This window comes from Neopsephotus bourkii, unplaced genomic scaffold (assembly GCF_033783945.1).
Source record: "Neopsephotus bourkii isolate Nb327-2 ecotype Australia unplaced genomic scaffold, CSIRO-AGI_Nbou_v1 NB_1376, whole genome shotgun sequence".
Taxonomy (NCBI): Eukaryota; Metazoa; Chordata; class Aves; order Psittaciformes; family Psittacidae; genus Neopsephotus; species Neopsephotus bourkii.
This window is the reverse complement of record NW_026901855.1, coordinates 3,870,209-3,890,726: the sequence shown is the minus strand read 5'-3', so window position 1 is coordinate 3,890,726 and position 20,518 is coordinate 3,870,209. Positions and strand designations below refer to the sequence as shown.

At 42.7% G+C, this 20,518-nt stretch overlaps 1 protein-coding gene across 26 annotated transcripts in view; it reads right to left on the bottom strand.

Moving 5' to 3' along the window:
• The window catches only part of NRXN3 (neurexin 3), a 1,029,877-nt gene that overhangs the window by 942,918 nt on the left and 66,441 nt on the right, over positions 1–20,518 (bottom strand). For 22 of the 26 annotated variants that reach the window (XR_009727556.1, XR_009727557.1, XM_061367479.1 and 19 more), the window contains exon 3: positions 3,522–3,539. The exons of the other annotated variants lie outside the window; for them this stretch is intronic. Coding sequence is in view for 20 of the 22 variants with exons in the window: in XM_061367479.1 (XP_061223463.1) it covers positions 3,522–3,539 (18 nt within the window). In the remaining 2 variants the exon portion in view is untranslated. The remainder of the gene's footprint in view (positions 1–3,521; positions 3,540–20,518) is intronic. 26 annotated transcript variants of the gene reach the window in all.

Sequence of the window (20,518 nt, the reverse complement as noted above, 5' to 3'; positions counted from 1 at the left end):
ATTTGAGGGCAGTGTCTGTGCAAAGAACATGCAAGAATAAAAACAATGGTAGTATCTGTGATGAACAACATAAGTCTTTACAAAGTGGTTTCAAACACCTGTGTGAGTGGAACTGAAGATAACGGCATGAGTGGATTCTTAACTTGACCTGGTACCTTCTAGGAATAGGAAACTTCAGATGGGCTCAAACACAATTCACACATTTTCATGCCCAAAAAGCAGAGTTCGGCTTGAAGAAAGTAATACATGTATGCTTAACTGCCGATGTGGAGTTAGGGAGACAGAGGAGAACAGCAGCCCTGACATGAAGAAGGGAAAGAAGCATTGAAAGATGTGGTTTGAAAGATAAAGAGCTGAACCAAAAAAGTGTTTGCATGCTTGTGCCTTCATGAATCTCTGTATCCTTATGAAGGCTTTGTTCAGGCAAACAAGAATTAGTTTTTCCTCAGGGCCCCACATAACTAGGTCATTTCTACTGGGTTGTGTCCATTCAGTTTCATGCAATCTGTAGTCAGCAGTAAAATTGTAACAGTGAACTGCCCAGAACTTCATCTCTTAGCCTTCTCCCCTTGAACATCCAAGTATCTCCCCCACAAAGTGGATAAATATGACATGAATAGGAAAAGCACTATTTAACCTCCCAGGCATCAGTTTCAGTCACTATAATACCACGGATCCATACTTACTTCTTTCTCCTGCACATAGTCTTCTACTAAAAAACCTAAGTGGGACAGAACATGTCACTTGCCCCTTGATCTACTTGGTTTTTCCCAACAATTTGTCTTCCACAACCTGGACCACTGGCAATGAGTAGAAGGTGCAAATATATGAGTAGAAGGGGCAGATATGGTGCAGAGGTGACAGGGGCATCCATTCTGGTTTGTGCTGCATACTGCTTTCCAAGAAAGGCACTTAACCTCTGTAATGAGGCTCTTAATCTCCATAATGTTCAGCCCAAGAACTCTAAGCATGTTGTGAAGGAGAAATGAGGCTGTAGCTATAATCCCAAATGGAAAAATGAAGTTCTGAAAGGAGAAGTTATTTCTCCTCTACATGACACAGTGAGTAAGTGACCTAGCTGAGTACAGACAGTAACAGTTCCAGCTCCAAGGCCCAGCTGTAAATACTTGACATCGCTGCTTACAGTGCAGCAGTCTTACTTTGTGATAGGGGACATAATATTTGCAGGGCAGCTAGGCTAACATCTGAGAAACTCCTTTCAGTTGTGAAGTAACCCAGATGGGATCTTCAGCTGGCTCTTGAAAAGAGCACAGCACACCAGCCCCTATTGCTGGAGGACCCCTTCTTCACAAGCAGAGAGCACGCAGCCAGGAAAGGCTCATACTACACACTTCTCTTTACTTTGAACAAGACCAGCTTCTTTGCACATTGCAGGAACTGCACACTGCAGAGCTCTGTGGTTCCCACTGCTGCCAGCCTCAGCCTATTTACAGCTACCTTCTCTTACTAGGGAGTTAGTTCTAACCAGTATACTCCACAATAAAAAAATACTCAGTTAATCAATGGCCTCTTTACAGCCACTCTGCTGCCTGTGGGTAAATAGTTACCACTAGCTCATAAAATCCTTAATTTGTCTTGCAAACAGTGGATGCTTAAAGTAACCATTCTGACAGGGGCCCAGGGCTCTGTCCTCACAATAGGGACAGCTGGATAGGCAAATAGGAAGAAAGCCTCTGCACAGTCAGGGAGAAAGGAAGTACAAAACCAAACCCTCCTGGTAGTCCATACTGCTGCCCAGTTACGCAGCAGTGACAGTATCCTCCCCAGGAGGAGCGCAGAGATTAGACTGCATGGGAGTAAGCAGTTACAGAGCCCAGTAATGAGATGTGGGTAGGTGTCAGGCTGAAAACATACAGATGAGTGCAAGAAGAAATGAAAAAGAGCATGCACATGTAACTAAATCCATGTGGGAAAGCACACAGCAGTCATGAGAACAAGAACACGTGTGTGAGCGATGGGGAGAATAAAAAATGCACATCCAAGCATGTAAATTATCAGAATACGATGGCAGTGGGGCAGAAGAGCCCATTCAGAAGCAGGATGGACTGCCCCAGGGTGCTCACAGTAACAGCAGCACAGTCCTGTTCTGGTTGTGCCACCTCTGCTTGGACCCCTACTACTGATGTCATCATCCCCTGCAGACTATGCAGGCCTTGGAGATGGCCCTGATGCTCTTTGAGACAATGCTTGTTTGTGGCAGAGTATCATGTGTGCTAATGGTAGAGCATAGCAAGGCCACACTTCCCAATCCAACCATCCACCTCTGCCACAGACACCAACAGCCTCAGGATTTGTTGGAGAGACTTGTGACTCTGAGCCCTTGATGCCTGTCCTGTCAGATCCTGCCGAGAGGAGACAAAAGTTCCTGGACACCTCAGACTGGGGCAGAGAAGGGTTCTCAGCCTCATGGGTCACTGAAAAGATTCAGTGTTACTCCTGAGAGATCCTTTCTCTCCAAGCACACCAGGCAGCATTTGCCATTTGGCCACTTCAATCCCCACTCTTGCCAGCTGAAAATCTGATTATCCAAGTGTAGAAAAGAAGCAAATTGAATGGAAAACTCATTCCAGATCCAGGTCAGGTTTAGTAAAAGTTATGCAGAAAGCTGAGACAGAAAATAGCCTCAACTCTCCCATCATCCCACTCCAGCCAGGGCAATGCCAGCTGCTTCCCTGGGCCCTCACTGCCATTCCACATAATGGTAAGCCACTTGGGGCTCCTTGAGCAGTAGTTTCTTAACTTCAGTGGCAACAGGATGTGGACTACAGTGTAAAGTCCTCTAGTGCAATTTACCCTTCCAGCTCGTGTTGGGGGACTCAAACCATTTTGGCAATGAGAGAGGATCCTGAGGAGAGAGGTTTGAAGTTCTCTGTGGTAAACTACTTACTGATGGAAAAACTTCCCAGATAAATAAGCACACAAAACACTTCTTTTTTTTCCTTTTAAATTCACCATTTTTGCCCTGCCATATAGCAAACTTTCGATACCTAAATAAGATCACACATCCACATTCGGCCAGAAAGGTACTCATTGGGTTTTAAAACCTAAAATAAAACAACAATAAACCCCTTTGTTAGCATAAAGGAAACTCAACAGGTTGTCAGTGGATTACCAAATGGAGTAGACTGCATAGACTGTTGGAGAAGGAAAATGACTGAACTATATTTGTATGCTAGACTACACACAGATATATCAGAAATAAAGTGTATATAATGCAGTGTTCAAAGCCAGGTAATTAGTAACACAAGCAACCATTTTCAATGTAATTTTCATGCAGAAAACACCCCTTTAACTGACCAACACAGTGTACTCTTTGAAGAGGGAAGTTTGTGACCTTTGACACTATGAAGCCCTCCTTTTTGCAAAGACTTTGCAATCCAGACCCTGTGATGTCCAGTATGAAGATTTGTTCTGTGCGCTCTCAGGAAGGGGGATGAGATTTTCTGCCCACCACCACACCATAAAGAGCAGCCTTTCAGCTCAGCAAAAGCAACACTTACCTGGAATATGATTGACATCTGTCGAGGTGTTTTCATGGCAAGCAGAAAGCAGAAACAGAAAAGAGAGAGAGAGAGAAGAGAAAAAAGCCATTAGAAATGCACACAGCAACTCGGTATCCTTGCATGGAAATCAATTTCATGCAAAACCAGAAGTAATTAGGTCTGTTTGAAGGCCACCCATGCAAGGGAGGAGGCACTGGCTCCCTCTCCACTGTGCATGTCAAAGTGAATCCACCATCATATCTGTCCGGAGAGAGAGTTCCTGGAATCAGATAGAACCAAGCCACATCAGTTCCTGTAAGAATATTGGTTAAAATATTCTACTGTTTTTCACACACGAATGCAAAAGAAAGAAACAAAACCAACCTGCCTGCAGGAGGTTTCTATTGCACATAAATTCAAGCAAGTTTTCAGAGAAAAAAAGAAAAGAACCTGCTCCCCTTTTATTAGGGGCCATGTGAATTTATGACCAGGTGCAAGACACTCTACATAGCCCCAAAGTCCAGAAGAGAGCCCATTTATTTTCATTCCTCCTATCCATAATTCCCAAAACAACATCCTTCATTGCAGACAGCAGTACCAATGGGGGGAGGAGTGCCAGAGGTTTGCACATCCCATATATATTGCCTTTTCACAAGATGCTGAGTTCAGACCAAACGTCATTTAGCGTTTTTTTGCTTTGTGACATAAGACCACTTTTCAGAACCAACCACATTAAATCCCAGAATAAATTAGTCCTTTAAAAAAGAGAGCAGCGAGACTATGTAAATGTTAGTACTGATCAAAGAAAAGGCATATCTTTGAACGCACTGTCTGTTTTGGGCAGAGCCCACCAATCCCAGAGAATGTGCTTTTAAAAAAAATGCTTCTCATAACTTTTTTTAGCATCCCAAGTTTAGTCTTCCTCTGAATAGCTACTCTTATCATAACACCATGAGGGAGGAACTCCTGAAATCTCATGGGATGAGAGTAATCAGTATTTTCCTTCCAAAGCAGCCACCCAAAATAAAAAGTGAACTTGTTTGGGCAAACAGTGGGGCCAGGTCCACAGGCAGTGTTCTTCCCCAGAGGCTTGTACATTACCCAGGAATTGTGCTGCTGCAAAAATCATCCTTCCAGTAAGACTACAAAGCAATACATTAATGATTTGGACTACTACAGGTCCTGGGCCACTTCTGCCACAAGTCTAGGAGCATGTCATGCTGGGTGCTTTGCCTACACACCAAGGTCTAAGAATGTATTCTCCTTACCCAAACATCCCCTCCAATTTCCATCAGTATTTCCCCCTTCCTGCCCAAACCACCTGTGCTCTGTGAAACCAGTGCCACTTCTCTTCCAGACATACTTGTGTTTTGGTGGTGAGTGACTCCTGTGCATGTTGCTTATTGTTTATTACTTTGTAATGGCTCCAGAATCATTTGAGGAAAAGTCCCTGTGGTACATCACCCATATATCAAGTCATCCTTCCCTAAGGAGCTAATAACCCAAATAAAAAAAAGCACAAAGAGGGACTTTTGCATCAACTCATTTAATTTCCATAGCTTCTACTAAACATATATGTCAGATTTGATGAGTGTTATTTGTTTATCCTCTTTTGACACATAATCTAAGAATTGGTGTCCTGGCATTCGAGCCTGGAAGAATGCTTAGCACTGAAAGTTGGCTTGAAAGTAATCATTTTTAGGTAGCAAAAGGAAACAAGTGCCAGGCAGCAATGCGTGCACTGAGGATGGAAAGTAAATGGAGGTGAGAACAGGGGCAGAAGGAAGGAGTGCACTTTTAAACACCACTGCAGAATGTGAGCACAATGACGAAGAATTTACAAGTCCACAGCTAGGACTTAGTTGAGATGTCACTTGGGAAAATCAGTGGCATTCAGAGAAGATGATCACACATTTCAGAAGAGGAAGAAGGGAGCACCATACGGCACTGAAAGCCTCTCTGCATGCCTGACAAAGGAGCAGGCACAGCTGCAGCCTGGGCTACCTCAAAGGCCAAGGAAGAGCACACAGCCTCACCAGGGTGTCTGTGTTTCAGGAAATGTGTGGGATGTTTAGGGAATAAAAAGGATCAGCAGATAGAAAGGGCAAAGGAAGGCTAACCAAGGGTGAGCAAGGGATAAACACATTAAGCAAGTGAGAGAAGAGGCAGTAGGCTGTAACTGATACACTGCTTGAAACAATACTTAATTAACTGTGCGTGCATTAAACAGGTCATGAAGCTGTTAAAAAGCGGAACAATGAAGTGTTACGAGCTACACCAACATCTCAAAAAAGTAGTTTCTCAATGGCAAATAATCCCAGGCAGACAGCACGGGGATTTACTTTTAGCCATCTTTTTTGTTCTGACGTCCCTAAAAGCAGGCATCCCCAGTCCCTGCTGGTTTTACTCTTAGCTTTCTTTTTGATGTATCTTTTTTGGAAAGTCTCCACCAACACTATTTCTATATACATCAGCTGCACTAGAAAAGTCACTGTTTGCATCGCTGTAACACTTTTGCAGTATTAACCTATGTGACAGCCCAGGTCATTAGCGTTACTTCCCATACTACAATACAAAGGGAGTCTCCTGTATTGCAGACACCCCCCCATGTGGTACCTGCTGGCAAATGCTGATTTTCAAATGGTGAAAGTACTTGGTTTTTATTGTAAAAACACACATGAGAAAGCACTGCTTTCTTTGTGAAGACAAAAATGGCATATAGCCAGTCAACTCTCACAAAAGACCCTGCAATAAATACCACTGTGGCATACAGCTGAAACTGCCATTCAGGTCCTCACAGCAAACCCTGTAACACCTCTGCAGTGTGGTGTGCCACTCCACTGTGGTGCCCAATTAAAACTGTGGTTGCATATATCATCAAAAGGGATCCTTAATAAGAGACCTCAGATTCAGTACCTTATGGCTGGCAGCTCCACAATTAGAAGAAATTTAACACCTCAGGAAAGGTAGAACATAGAGACGGAAAAGTGACCAGACTTGGGGAGCTGAGCTGACTCTTCTTCAGACCCCATCATCTGAGACATCTCGAATTCTCTTCATGTTTTCTGGTTTGTTTTCAAACGGGCTGTTTAAAATGTGTCCCCAGTCTCTTCCTCTTCCATCAGCACTACCTTCTTCTCCCCACAGGGACTCCTACCTGCTCCAGGGGATTAAGGAAGTGCAGCATTCCCAACAAACAGGGAGCATACAGAACCCATAGCTAACGAAAAGTCCAGTGACTATGTGACTTACTGCCATGCAGATGGAGGTTTCTCCACCCCCTTCAGCTCAGAGCATTTCAAACACTGAAAGGTCTTCTCTTCACAAAAGACAAGGCAGAATTTACTTTATCCTATACACGAGAGTCCATTTATTGCTCCTTTGTAAAGGGCTAAGCTGCAAGCCAGTGCTGTTTGCTTTTGTTCTTAGATGGTAATAGCTGGGTTGAAAGAGGGATCAGCAGGGCTGCTGCCTTTGTCTGTTGCAGCCCCAGCCATCTGGGTGGGGTGGAAAGGGAAGAAGGAGGATGAGGGGGAGCAGGAGGAACAAAGCAAACTTTATTATAGCTCAGATCATTCCCGTCCCTGTAGAGGAAACATCTGAGGTATTCTTTAACTCTTAACATTTTTAACAACATTTTAGAAGTAAGGGAAGGTGTCATGAGGGCACACTTCCCTCTCCAACTGGAACACAAGGATAGCAGGCTTTCAACACACACCAGGCCTACCAGTACACATCACCTTGATCCAAAGAAATCTGCTCTCATTCCCATCCCCATGATGCATTCAACCTTGTCCCCTACTTTGATGGGCTGTGGGCACCTGTCTTCTGCCAGCTAAACTGACAGCCATTCACTGAATTCTCACATCACAAACCAGCTGTCAGGCAGAAGCATCCTAGGTTAAGTGGAAATAAGCACCCAGAAATGAATGGCACTGTCTTGCATTGTAAGTCCCTCAAGCTCTCTGGCATCCCCCTCCAGAGTTCTCTGGTTATCAGCTCTCTGAATCCCAGTGTGCGGGGAGGAGTGGAGAGCAGGAAGAAACTGGGGAGAGGAGGGGGGCAAAAGTTATAACACTTAAAGGAACCTGTTCATCATAGAAGACCCACTCCCAAATAAGAGGGATCCTGCCATTAGACAGGAAAATGACCTTATTCTGAAGCTCATTCAGTTACCAACACCTAAAAAAGCTTTGTTAACGCAGATTTAGCTCTCATCATGCTGCAAATACAGAAAATGGATAGAGGTACGATTTTACTGACAGAAGCATCACTGATTGGGAACTCTCAGTCACCTAACTCTGACTCACTGATATATGTGAAAACAGTTCAGAGACCATAGATTGATGCACTTATGGCAGCCTGTGAAATAATTCCAAAGGTATGTGATGAACCAGCCTGGACTCCTGTGGTATGGTAGTAAGAGATGCTGGCAACTCAGAACCAGCCAATTTTCTCTTAACCAAGCTCTGACGCAACATTTTAACAATATGATGAAGAGCTGCATTTTTGCTGAGCTTAAAGTCCCTCGAATTGCAATGAGAAAAGTCTTCATTAATTTGATACTTCAGTAAGTGTTAATTCCAGATGCTGATCTGACAAGTGGCCTTATTCCATCCAAGCCTGGTCTGTTAAGGCAAAGCTAAATATATGGTCCTACTTCACCTCCTACGCTAAGCTGTTAGGGATCAGCGTTGCTGGTGCAAACCTGTAGAAACCCCTTGCTTTTCTCTTCAGGACACAGTGGTTCAAAACCACATGGGAGGGTTACAGCCACATAAAAAGAAATAGCATTTACATTGTATAAACAGCTAACAACAGTTTACTTGAGTAAAGAACTGTAATTTGGCACTGTAGTGAGATCAATCCCAAGCATTAGCACAATATCCCTGTAGTGCCCATTTTCACACAGGAGATACCCGCCCTGAAGATTGTTGCATTTATGGTTAACTGGGTTAAAATCCTGGCTGCATTAATCATAGAAGACTTGACACAGAAGACTTAAGATTGTCATGATTTCATTCCTTCTATTTACTTAACATCTTCTGCCTTACTCTGGCAGTAGGCTCCATCTCTGTTATCTTTGCACTGACTTCAATGGAATTGCCACAGAAGCAAATCTTAACCAATTCTGTTTAACTTCCTAAGCATTTAAGATACTGAAACAAATCCAAGACCACTCAAGCCTATGATGTCTGTCACTGAGCTGCACACTGGGATCATGAAGAACTTCACAGTACTAGCAGGTGGAAGCCTTATTGTCTCACTCCAGAAGAATAGGACCCTGTAATTTGCGTTAATGGAGTGTTGAACACTCATGATTTTATTCAGCAGAGACAAGTGGTGACACATACACAAACAAGTTCATTACAATCAATTACATTTCTCTGTGTCCTTTGTCCTATGGGATCTCTTAGGCTTCAGTCTCTTAGGAATAGCACTCATTTCATATGTTGCATAGAATTGCAGACATTTGTGGTACTGTGCTTTTGCACAGCTAATACTTTGGATCCCAAAGCGCTTATTAGCTGTGAATATAGGAATCATTCATTCAGTACTGAAATGCAGCCAGCTCTGAAGTGAAAGAGACAGATGTTTAACAGCATACAGGAACACCATACAGCAGTTTAGCTGTCACGAGTTAGAACAACAAGAACTACTTAAAGACGCAGAATGAAACTTGGCTGATTCTACTAAAAGTGCCATGTGATTTTAAAGCACTTCTGATTTGAATGAGGTGAAGGGATCTGAATTCAAATCTTAACTGAATGGTTAACAGTGATTTGAGTCTTCCAGTGCTCTTCTCCATACTGTGTGCATCCGTGTCGTGGGCAGCCTGCCCTCTCCACAGGGTCAAATGTGAGGATGACTGACATGTGCCTCAGTACGTCACCCTCTGAAGTATATAAAGTTTGAGTGAATCCTATATCTGCTAAAGAAAACGGCCCCTTTACCTCAATTCTTCTCTCAGACAACCAAGATGCTCCGGCAGAGTAAGCGCTACAGCTGGCTGGGGAGATACCTGAAAGTCACTATGGTTTTGCTACAATTGCCTGGCCATGTAGAAAAGTGCTTTCATAAACAACATGGTATAGATGGATTTAAGTATGCCTACTGCTTTCAGAAACCAATGCACAGAGTGACTTAGCTCCAGTAAGAGTAAAACAAAAAATTTTAAAAAATCCCTCTAATTAACTCTCTATCATTACTATTCTTAGATAAAGCTGCTTGCTGATTTCACGGCCTTCAGTGAAAGTACCATCCCCTCCCACACATCCCAACAAATATGTTCATGTATACTCCTTGGGGCCTGGCTATGCTGCTACGGAGAAAGTCAATAGTTCTGTAGCCTACTTACTACTGGCAAAAAAATCCAATTGGAGTTTAATTACTCAGTGCCCTCTCCAAGCAAACTGTTGATCTTCACTTAAAACTGCCTACATACATTGCCTGAGTACTCCAGGATGAAGCTGCTTTCTATTTCATCCTAGGTGCCTGGGCACTAGAGGAAATAGAGAATTTGTTCCCTACTATTTTGCACAGTACCCCCTTACATGTCCATTCAGAAAGTTGTGGTCACAGTCTTGTGGAGTACACAAAGATAGAGACATAACTGTATAACTTCTGCAGAGCAGATGCAAGCACAAAAAACCCAGAGAGTCCTCTGTATTCACTAGAGAGAGAATGAGAAGACACTCATCATGCAGAACAGGAAGCTTTGGTTTAATGTTAGAAAAATTTGGTAGCAACAGGACAGTAAGGTTCTGGAATAGGTTGGCTATTAGGAATTAACCACCAGCACTGAAGTCTATAAAGAAAATACAAGTATTCCTCATTAATTTTTCAGATACATCTGATCTTGTGTTGGAAAAACTAGCTGACCCTTGAGACCTTTTCCAATCCCATTTCCTACTATTTTATTATTCTAATTCAAAATGCACTCTCCCCAGGCAATCCCATCAGTAACAGCTGCCAGGCATCACAAAATAAGAGCTTCAGTAATGGAGCAGGGCAGACACGAAGGCCAAGCCTCTGACAGCAGCCAAGCGCACATACTCAGGGAAGAGTCAATGGAACCAAGTACCTTAATTAACAGCTTCCAGCAATGACAGATTGGTGGAGGTTGCATCATGATCAAAACATTTAACAGCCCTTGATGGACCTTTCCCTCCTTCGCTTTGACTGGTCTCTTCTGGAACTAGAACTGATGCACTGTGAAACAATATCTTCATTTGTCCATTTAAAACCTGCAGCTGAATACATCACACTGGGCATACCCCACCTGTTGCTTTATAAAGTACTATGAATAAACATTCTCTATTCAGCTTCACCATCGCACTCTTGATTATAACCGTCTACCTCACTTCCTGCTTAAGTCACTTATTTTCTAGAGTGAAGAATGCTGGTCCACCAAGACCCTCTGCACAGGGCAGCCATTCTGCACCTACAGTGAAAAGACATCTAAGTTATCTACAGCAACACCAGTTTTGAATTCTATCCTTGGATTAGTTGTAGTACCAGGCCATTTGTGTAACTACTATATTTTATCACAGGTCTAAACCCATTAGAAGCCTGTCCCTCCCTTAGGGGCATACAGTACTACACAATCTGGCCAAAAAATCCAATGAGAACAAACCTATTATTCTTGTCAGAAACACAGGCTGACAAATTTATGAATAATACGGACTGTGTTTGAACACACCAGCCTAAGAGCACCCTACCTCTCTGGAAATCGTTCCTCACTAGGGCCTAGTGGAGACCCAGACCCCCTCTTCCCTTTCTGTTTAGCAGTATCACGCACACAGCCCTATAACGAGTATTTTTCTGCCCTAGAATTCACTCACAACACTTGGGCCTGTGAAGGCGGAATAGATATCAGAGGACAAACAAAGCATGTCATAGAAAAATACAGACACTCCAACAATGTGTGCCCAAGCTATGCATGCACAGTACTCAGTCTCCTACACAAACACTATGATTTGTCATTCAATGTTCCACACAAACAGCAAAAGATGACAAATAGTTCATCATGTTATATACCAGAAGTGACAAAGCTTTTTACACCTAAGTGGCCAGTCCCAATAAAAAAGGGAACTAAATGACTTCCTTGACTTTAGCTACAACATTTAGGATCACTATTTATAAACCATTCATGTATCAGGAGCAGTGGCAGGGGTTACACAGAAAGTTGAGTTTCATTTTCATAGGTTATCTTTGGTGGTAAAAAAGGGAAGAGATGATTTCTCTTTCCCACTCAGCTCGGATGAAACAACAACTTATGACCTTCTCAAAGCATATATTGCTCATACTTCTTGTTTTTTTCACACCTGTGTAACATCACCTAGGCACCTCTGTACCTGATCCCATGCAAATACGGCTGGAAATTCCTATCACTACCTGCCTTCAAGGTGAGAGAACCTCACACTTAGCAAAGCCTTTCAAAAACTACTTGCAAGAGTAACATTCCCACGGACAGCTGCTTCTTCATGTTCTAATTACAGCTGAAACCAGTTTCCCATTACAAGCCAAATTTTCTCTTGAGTTTAACAAGGACTAAATCAACCACTGTGACACTTCAATGGCTGCATCATATCATAGCAAGAGATGTTCCTGTAAACTGAAGGTGACTTACACAACAAATCTTACGGATACGGGAGCCAGCTTCTCTCCAACAGCCTTCCTATTTTAATTGACTTAGGCATCAGGAAGGGATGGCAAATGAATGGATGTCGCTAAATGAAATATGCCCCCCACCAGGAATGCTTGGATTCACAAGCATGGCTGCTACTTCTCAGATCTCTCAGATCCAGCAAAGGCAATAATGCTAGACAGTTATCAAGAAGGAGCTTGTTGACGATGACGCACAACAATGGACTTTCCCATGCTGACCACCACAAAAACTAGCCCATTTTTGATCACTTTTGTGGCTTACACTAAACTGAACTCACCATGTGACCCAAGAGGCTAAAACTAGTTTCATTGTAGGCACTCTGATACCTGCTCAAAGTACTGACCTTGGGCCTGTGATGTTTTACCTTTGTTTGCATCACCTGCAAGACTGACAGAGTCTGAAAACCAGGGCATTACCCACCATATGCCACAGAGAGTACCTCTCCTCATATTAAGAACCTGCAGGCATGCTGCATATTTTCAGCTGTCTTGTTCTCAGAACATCACTGTGACAGCTACCAAAGGCATTTACTACCCCCAAATCCACTGCAAATTGTGCTGCCTCCATTCCTCTCTTATCATCCAAAAAATGATGGACAGGAATGAACTTCGGGCATATCCCCTGTGACATATACAGCACTGGGGATATTCAATAAATAGTAATGCAAAGAACAGAAAAAGGAGTTAACACAAGGAGATTTGGAAAAAAAGTGATAAGTAAGCAGAGAAAGGGCTTGTTAAGCCTATGAAGTGGCCCAAGCTATAATCTATTTGCTGTACCCAGTCTTGGAATTAATAAAACAAATCCCCTGATAAGTCTGACAGAGTTATTAAAGGATGTTAATATACCCCTCAGAACAATCTGAAGAAGCAGAGCTGGATCCACAGAAGGCTGTGACTAGCCAGTCAGGCAAGGGTGCAGGAAGAAGAGACCCTTCTCCAAACCCACCTGACTCTCATTGACAGCACTGCTTCCTCCTACCCAGCCTCCAGGGAACCTGCAAGGAGGAAAATTCCCCATCCCTGCTTCTGCTGCCAACCTAACCTTACATGAGGCAACGATAGATGCTGCTCCACTGGCTGAGCTGTGTGCTATCTGAGCCATTCTCTGCTCACAGCAGGACTTGGTGCCAGGCCACAGCAGGGACTACATCCTGTATCACTGTCCTTAGAGGCCAGCACCTGAGCTCCGAAGAAGCAGCAGCTTGCGTAGCCTTGGAGGAGAAGGAACACTCCTTTGCCTGGTTACTCCTGGCACTTAGTATGCCTTGTACTGCACCGCAGCATCCCAGGACAGAAATGGCAAGGTACAGTCATCTGCAAGGCACACAGATGTCCTACAGAAATCAAGAGATGGCATTTTCCACATTAGAAAGGACCTCTGGCAAACTCCACCCAATAGCCCAGGTACTGTATCTTTAGTACCACAGTGCCTCTTTGTTGGAAGATCTAAGTAGAATTAGCATTTCACCACTGAATCCAGCATACACAATATTACACACCTCTTCTTCAAAAAGATTACACATCTCTTCTTGAAAAAAAGGAAGGAGGGGAAACATAATTCTCACTTTCTTTCTCAACACTGATTATAGGCAATACAGAATCAAATCTCAGTTTATTACAGGATTCAAACTGGATTAACTTGTAACTCAGTTCTGTATGGGAAGCCTTGCAGAAGACACTGTATTCAAGGAGTTAGTGATCTTGACCAGGCCATGTCTACTCTGTTGGGCCTTTTACTTGGGGCTTGAGAAGCCACAAGGAGGAGTAGCCACTGCGTGGGAACCAGCTGGAGTGCCCTGTGCCAGCCTCTGCTGGATAGTGGTGGGTGTTATGACAGAAATGACCATCGGGAGAAGATACATGATTCTGTTTGCTACACACAGTAAAAGGTACAAGCATGGGAGGAAGGAGGAATATCCATTCAAGGTTCATCTGATGCTGCATGAAAGCAGGGTTCCCAGCCTAGAATCATAGAATAATTAGGGTTGGAAAGGACCTTAAGATCATCTAGTTCCAACCCCCCTGCCATGGGCAGGGACACCTCACACTAAACCATGTCATCCAAGGCTTTGTCCAACCTGGTTTTGAATACTGCCAGGGATGGAGCATTCACAACCTCCCTGGGCAACCCATTCCAGTGCCTCACCACCCTAACAGGAAAGAATTTCCTCCCTATATCCAATCTAAACTTCCCCTGTTTAAGTTTGAACCCATTACCCCTTGTCCTGTCACTACAGTCCCTAATGAAGAGTCCCTCCCCAGCATCCCTATAGGCCCCCTTCAGATACTGGAAGGCTGCTATGAGGTCTCCACGCAGCCTTCTCTTCTCCAGGCTGAACAGTCCCAACTTTCTCAGCCAGTCTTCATACGGAGGTGCTCCAGTCCCCTGATCATCCTAGTGGCTCTCCTCTGGACTTGTTCCAACAGTTCCGTGTCCTTTTTATGTTGAGGACACCAGAACTGCACACAATACTCCAAGTGAGGTCTCACAAGAGCAGAGTAGAGGGGCAGGATCACCTCCTTCGAGCCCCTAAAACAATATAAAATTTACGTGCTATCTATATTCCTCTTTGTCTTTTATCTTATTAAAATGTCTTTTTTATTACACCATTTTTTGTTGAGCTTTTTTATTTAGGTCCAGAAAAATCCCTGCACACTATCTCTCACTCTTTCTTTCACTCACCTGTTCCCCCAGCTGACACAGTGCTGGTTAGCCACATGGTGCTATCAGGTGCTGAGATTTGTGCTTCAGTAGGTCACTCTGGCCAAGGAACCATTCACAGTCTCCTGCACTAAACATTCATCTCCCTGAATTGCCTACAGTTTTGAAAACAAAGACCTTCATCTTGAAATTTACTTTGTATCTATAATGCGCTTAGCATGCTGCTGGGTTTGGTATAAGTATCAACTAACTATTGATTCATTCACTCCAATTCCAATTAGAATGGATCTCCAGTGTGCCTGTAAAGTGAGAACTCTATTTATTACACATAAAGATATACAGCGCATGCTTCTCCAACTTACAATAATCACCCTGAATACAGCATGGGTAATCAGAAGAAATGCATCTTCTTTTGCCCTCCCTCCTACACTTACATATCATTTTTAAAGTATGTGTTTAGTGGGGGGTTTATTCCATGTTATTGCTGTATTTGCTGCTGTAATAAATATATTTAAATTAAACAGAAGTTATCAAGAGGTTCTATTGGAAGCATTTGCCTTGTTTATTGCTGAAAGGCACTGCTTGGAAAAGAGTAACTGCTGACTTAAGTAAATGTGAAACATAATGACAGGAAACAGCTGCATTCTGCATCTTTCAAAATGCTAAATTTTCTTCTGTGAATGTCTAAATGTAGACCTCCAGCCTGCAGTGGGATCCATGCAGATGCAGACCCAAGTGCATAATCACAGGGCACGGCAGGACCACATACCCACTAAATTCGGCAGATGTTTCTCTGCATTGAATGGACTACAATCAGGACCTTAAAATTACCAGCACTCGCATGCAGAAGAATTTTGGGTTTCTTTTTCTATACACAGTCAAAAATCCTTTTGATTAATATGTTAATATAATACATGTAAGCTCATACCCAGAACAAGAGAAAACAGCCAGAGAAGGAAAAAGAGCTGTGCATCTTTTGGTATAGAAAAAAGAATGTTTCAAAATTTCCACTGCTTCTTACATCTGTGAAAAGGAGTGGGCACAGTAAACAGCTTCCATGTTCATTTTCTCACATCTATATACAAAAGACACTGCTGAGCAGCATAAAGTTCTTCACCTCCAAGTTCAAATCTACTGTATGTCAATAAACATTCAAAGTTATTCCCAGCTAGCAGTCCTTCCATGACCTTAGTGAAAGCAGATGAATGGAGCCCTTAATTCATATCTGCGCTGATGTCTGAATGCAGAAAAGCCACCACCACAATAATTGGCTCCCAACAGTACACAAATGTGTCGAGCACTGTATAAACCAAGAAAGCACACACCACACCACCACACCCCCCCCAAGAAGACTGCCAAACACTAGCACTAATTGATGCCTCACCTGGGTCTTACGCACAGAAAGAACACAAATTCCTCTCATATTTCTAAATGACATCTCTTTGCAGAAAATTTCAATCAGATGCTTGTTGCACGAGTAAAAGCTAATACCTCTCCTCTAGGAACTGTTCTGACTCACCAACCAGGATCCAGCTCTAAGTGTTCATGCACCAAAAGCATGGAAAAGGAAGGTGCTAAGACAAGCAGCGTACGTCAGGCTGTCCCAGGGTGTTTGTATCTCCATGTCTGTGATGAGGTCATGGAAAGCTGTCTCTCTCTCTTATTCCCCAAACAATTCAGGGCCTATAACTGCAGCATTAACCAGAGAAAGCTTATTCTGATTACATCTTACAGAGCCTCATTCACTGCTGGGGGAGTAATCAGTCCCAACCCAGAGAGCTAATAAAGACTTCCTCCACTAGAGCAACATAGCCCTGAATCAAAATAGTAACTATTAGGGAGCAGAGACACAATTCATCTTTGGGTTTCACTGATGGTCATAAGCACTATTGCTGAGGTATTTGGAATAGGGACTGTACCTTCTTTTCTATGGCCTCTAATTAATAACAGGGTAATACCTGTTTTTTTGTCTTCAAGAGTATGTCATTATGGACCCCACTGGAAATCACTGGAAAGCACTAGCTTTCCAGGACAGTAGGAGAAAAGTATTTCAGCTATATGAAGGAGTGACTGAAGGATGGTATTCCCAAACTGGCATGTGACCTAGCTGCGTTTTCAAAGACATAATGTTTAACTACATAGGAAACTGATTATTCTATATTGCCACCTTGCAACATGTTGCAGACACAGGCACTAACATCTGCTTCTGAATTCAGAGAACCACAGCATCACAAAATAGTTGATATTTCAAGGGACCTGTTGAGACCATCTATTCTGACCCTACCTCAGCCCTCCTGAAACCCCAACTCCCTCAGGTCAAGCTAGACCAGGTTGCTCAGGACTTTCACTAACCAGGTTTTTACTATCTCCAAGGATGGAAGACTATGCAACAGTTGGTGAAGTGTGCCTGGATATACAAACCAGCTCACTCTTTTTGAAAAAGCTGGATACAACATCTAAGTGGTTCACAAAGGTGTATCTTTGATGGGCGGGATATAGCCATAAATATACAGGAAGGTGGTCTACGAGATGTACATCTTTCCCCTCCATAGAAGAATGCAAGTTTGAGAAGAACAGCAGCACAGGCAATGATTTGCAGAGAACCCCAAGGCCACCATAGGAATAAAGGTGGAGTTTCAGTTGTGGAGTTACCAAGTTTCAGTACTATTTTGTGCAACTGAATGCTGCATGATACAGCTGAAGGAGCTGAAGATGAGTCTTTGTATTAAGGGACATCCACAAGAAGAAACATTCAAATATAGTACAGTCTAATAGTGCTTCAAAGAGAACTTTAGAAAGCAGACATTGAGGCTTCAGGTAGAAGTTGAGTCTCTAATGAAAAAGTGACAGTATAATGTAGATCCTGAAGGACTATTAATACTGGTAACAGAGAATTAAAAACAGAATACGTGATTGGATCTAACTGCATACGTATGTGATATGCTAATATCATTGCAAGGTGAACCCCAAGAACCAAATATTAATTCAGCATGTTGCAAGAACAGCAGGTAGGAGCCATCTTTTTTACCAGGGGCTTGCACAGGTTCAGATAGCTTTAAGCAGCTCCTATTTAAAACTCGTACTGTGAGAAGTAACTCCTCCTGTATGAGAACTTGTTGGCTTCTACGAAAACCTCCTGAGAATCTGTAAGAAGCAAACTGGTACTCAGATGCTCACCTCCCATCTATCATGCACAGCAGCCAGCAAACAAGGAACATTTACCTGCAGGTCATTCCAATATACATCTACATAAGATGAAAAGGGTGGGTGTCAGCTGTACAACTAGACAGGTATGACAACCCAAACACTGTCATTTGGTAAAGGGTGATCAGGAAAATCATAGTCTTGTACTATGATTTTCTTAATCCTGAATATCAGCCAGCATACATGGGGAAGCTATCAAAAACTACACAGTTGCAAAATTAAGCCAATAGCAATGTAGCACAGGCAGTATATGGCAAAGCAGATGGAGCACATGGTCTCTTCCCTTGTAAACAAGTATGTCATGAAATATCTGTATTAGCAGAATGTACAAAAGAACATTTATAAGGACTTTTGCAGCAGCTACCAGTTGCTGCATATCAAAAGTCCGGCAAGGAAGCTTGCCAGGTTGGAGGCACAGAACAACAGGGTTAATAACACTATATCCAGATCCTGGTGATTTCCCAGTGAGATAACAATTGAGTACATCTCCCTGGCTGTTTATATAATGTAACATTATATGGACATATTGCTCATCAGCTGTGCCACAACAGGATTCTGTAAAACAAGCAGAAACACTCTGCAGACTAGCCTGACAACTTTCCATTACAGGGCATTACTGTAGCTTCATCTCCTTCTGAGAGCACATTACTCACCACTGCAGATAGCTCAAGTGGGTATCTGTACCTTACAGTGATATTCGCCTGGAATGGATATGAGGATTGTCACTGTGGGAAGGACAAGAAGAAACATCAGTTTTCTCCAGGATTAATGCATTAAAAGTTGAGGTGGAAATATATGATCCCCTTGCTTTTATGGTGCCTAGGATATATTGAACTCAGCCACAACCACACTCTAGGTCAGAGCTGAAGCCTAACTAATAGTATCAGTTCTGCACACCAGTATTTGGGAGATACTGTTTCCTTCTTACCAGTGTATTACAGTTTAATCCCCACTAAATAGAGAGAAGTGAAGGAGAAACTGTTGGAGCTTCTATCTACTGTGGGAAGCAGAACACTCTCTATTACAAATAATAAGTGTGTGATGAACCCACCACAATAACACAAAGAACAAGAAAAAAAAACAACAAAACAACCAAAAAACAAACCAGGCTTTGTGTAGGAACACTGAGGTCAACAGCACCAATCCAAGGTACGTGCTACAGATGGGGTGATGCTATGCAAGAACTGTGAGCCATTCTTGAACTTGAAGATTTCAGTGGGTAAAGGTCCACTTTGCTATCCTAAACTTCAGACAGAAGACAATTTGTATGCCTCTGCTAGGCTCCTTCAGACCTAGGACAGGGAAATAACCTCCCTTATTATTTGGTGTAATGTAGCATGAGCAAAAGCTGCTTCTTCATTCCTATGTAAGTCTCTTGTATGACTCCCAAAGAAAGCAACACCCACTTCTGATGGGGGCAAACTTTCATATGAGTGATACCCTGAAAAAGGATAAGAAAAAAAGATATGAAAGATTAAAATGGTCAGATAGCTACAGCCATACCGTGATTTACAAAAGGGGATGAGGCTGCCTCCAAAGATTTATCCACTAAACTCTGAAAATGCTCCTCACCATCACTGCAAATTTGCAGGTGTACAATGTATATAGGCAATATTAAGGAAGATGATGACTGTTATCCTCCAATGTCTCACTAAGCTTGTTGGCAGGATATTCAGGGTGCTAAGAAAGCAAAAACTATCAATTAAGCATTGTATTCACTGCAATTCACTGACAAAATGCAAAACCCCAAAAAGCACAAGTTGGGCTTTCTGGTATTTCAGAACATGCAATCCTGTCCTGTATTACAGCTATAAAGTCTCAAGTGAAAACATTCATGGTTGGCCTGAACCTCTTTGTCTGTTTTGAATGTCTAATATTCCCTGGTAGCACCCTGACACCATGGCAGACAGCCATAGTGTTTGGTATGCCCATTAGCATCTGCAAGACCACCCTGCAATCCCTTCTTTAATAATGTCTAAACATGTCTCTCTTAAAAATCTGGTAAATGCCATGCTGCCAGTTTTCAGTAGTTCTTCCAGGTCACACTTGAGTTGGACTGTTCCTTATAATTTTATGCCCTACAGGATTTCCTTCAGGAAATGCATGACAGTCAAAGATACCATATGTTGTCAGAAGTAATGCTTTAAACATATTCAGTCCCACAGGAGGAACTGAAATCCCTTGTCCACTCATTTTGCATTGGGTATTATTCAACTGATGCTGGCAAAGAGCTCTGGCATGGTCAAAGAGGCCTGTTTATTACTGTAATAATTTTTATCGGACCATCTGACATCCTGTAAGCTATGCTTGATATCTTAATCTCCAGAGTCTCTGAAACTTGAGAACAACTTCCAAGCTCTTAACAGCACTTTAATATGCACTTGTTTGCATGATACTAATTCACCAGATGACAAGGATATAACAGGTCCTTTGGTAGTGAGCATTAGTACTACTTTGTCACTAGATCTTAGTCTTC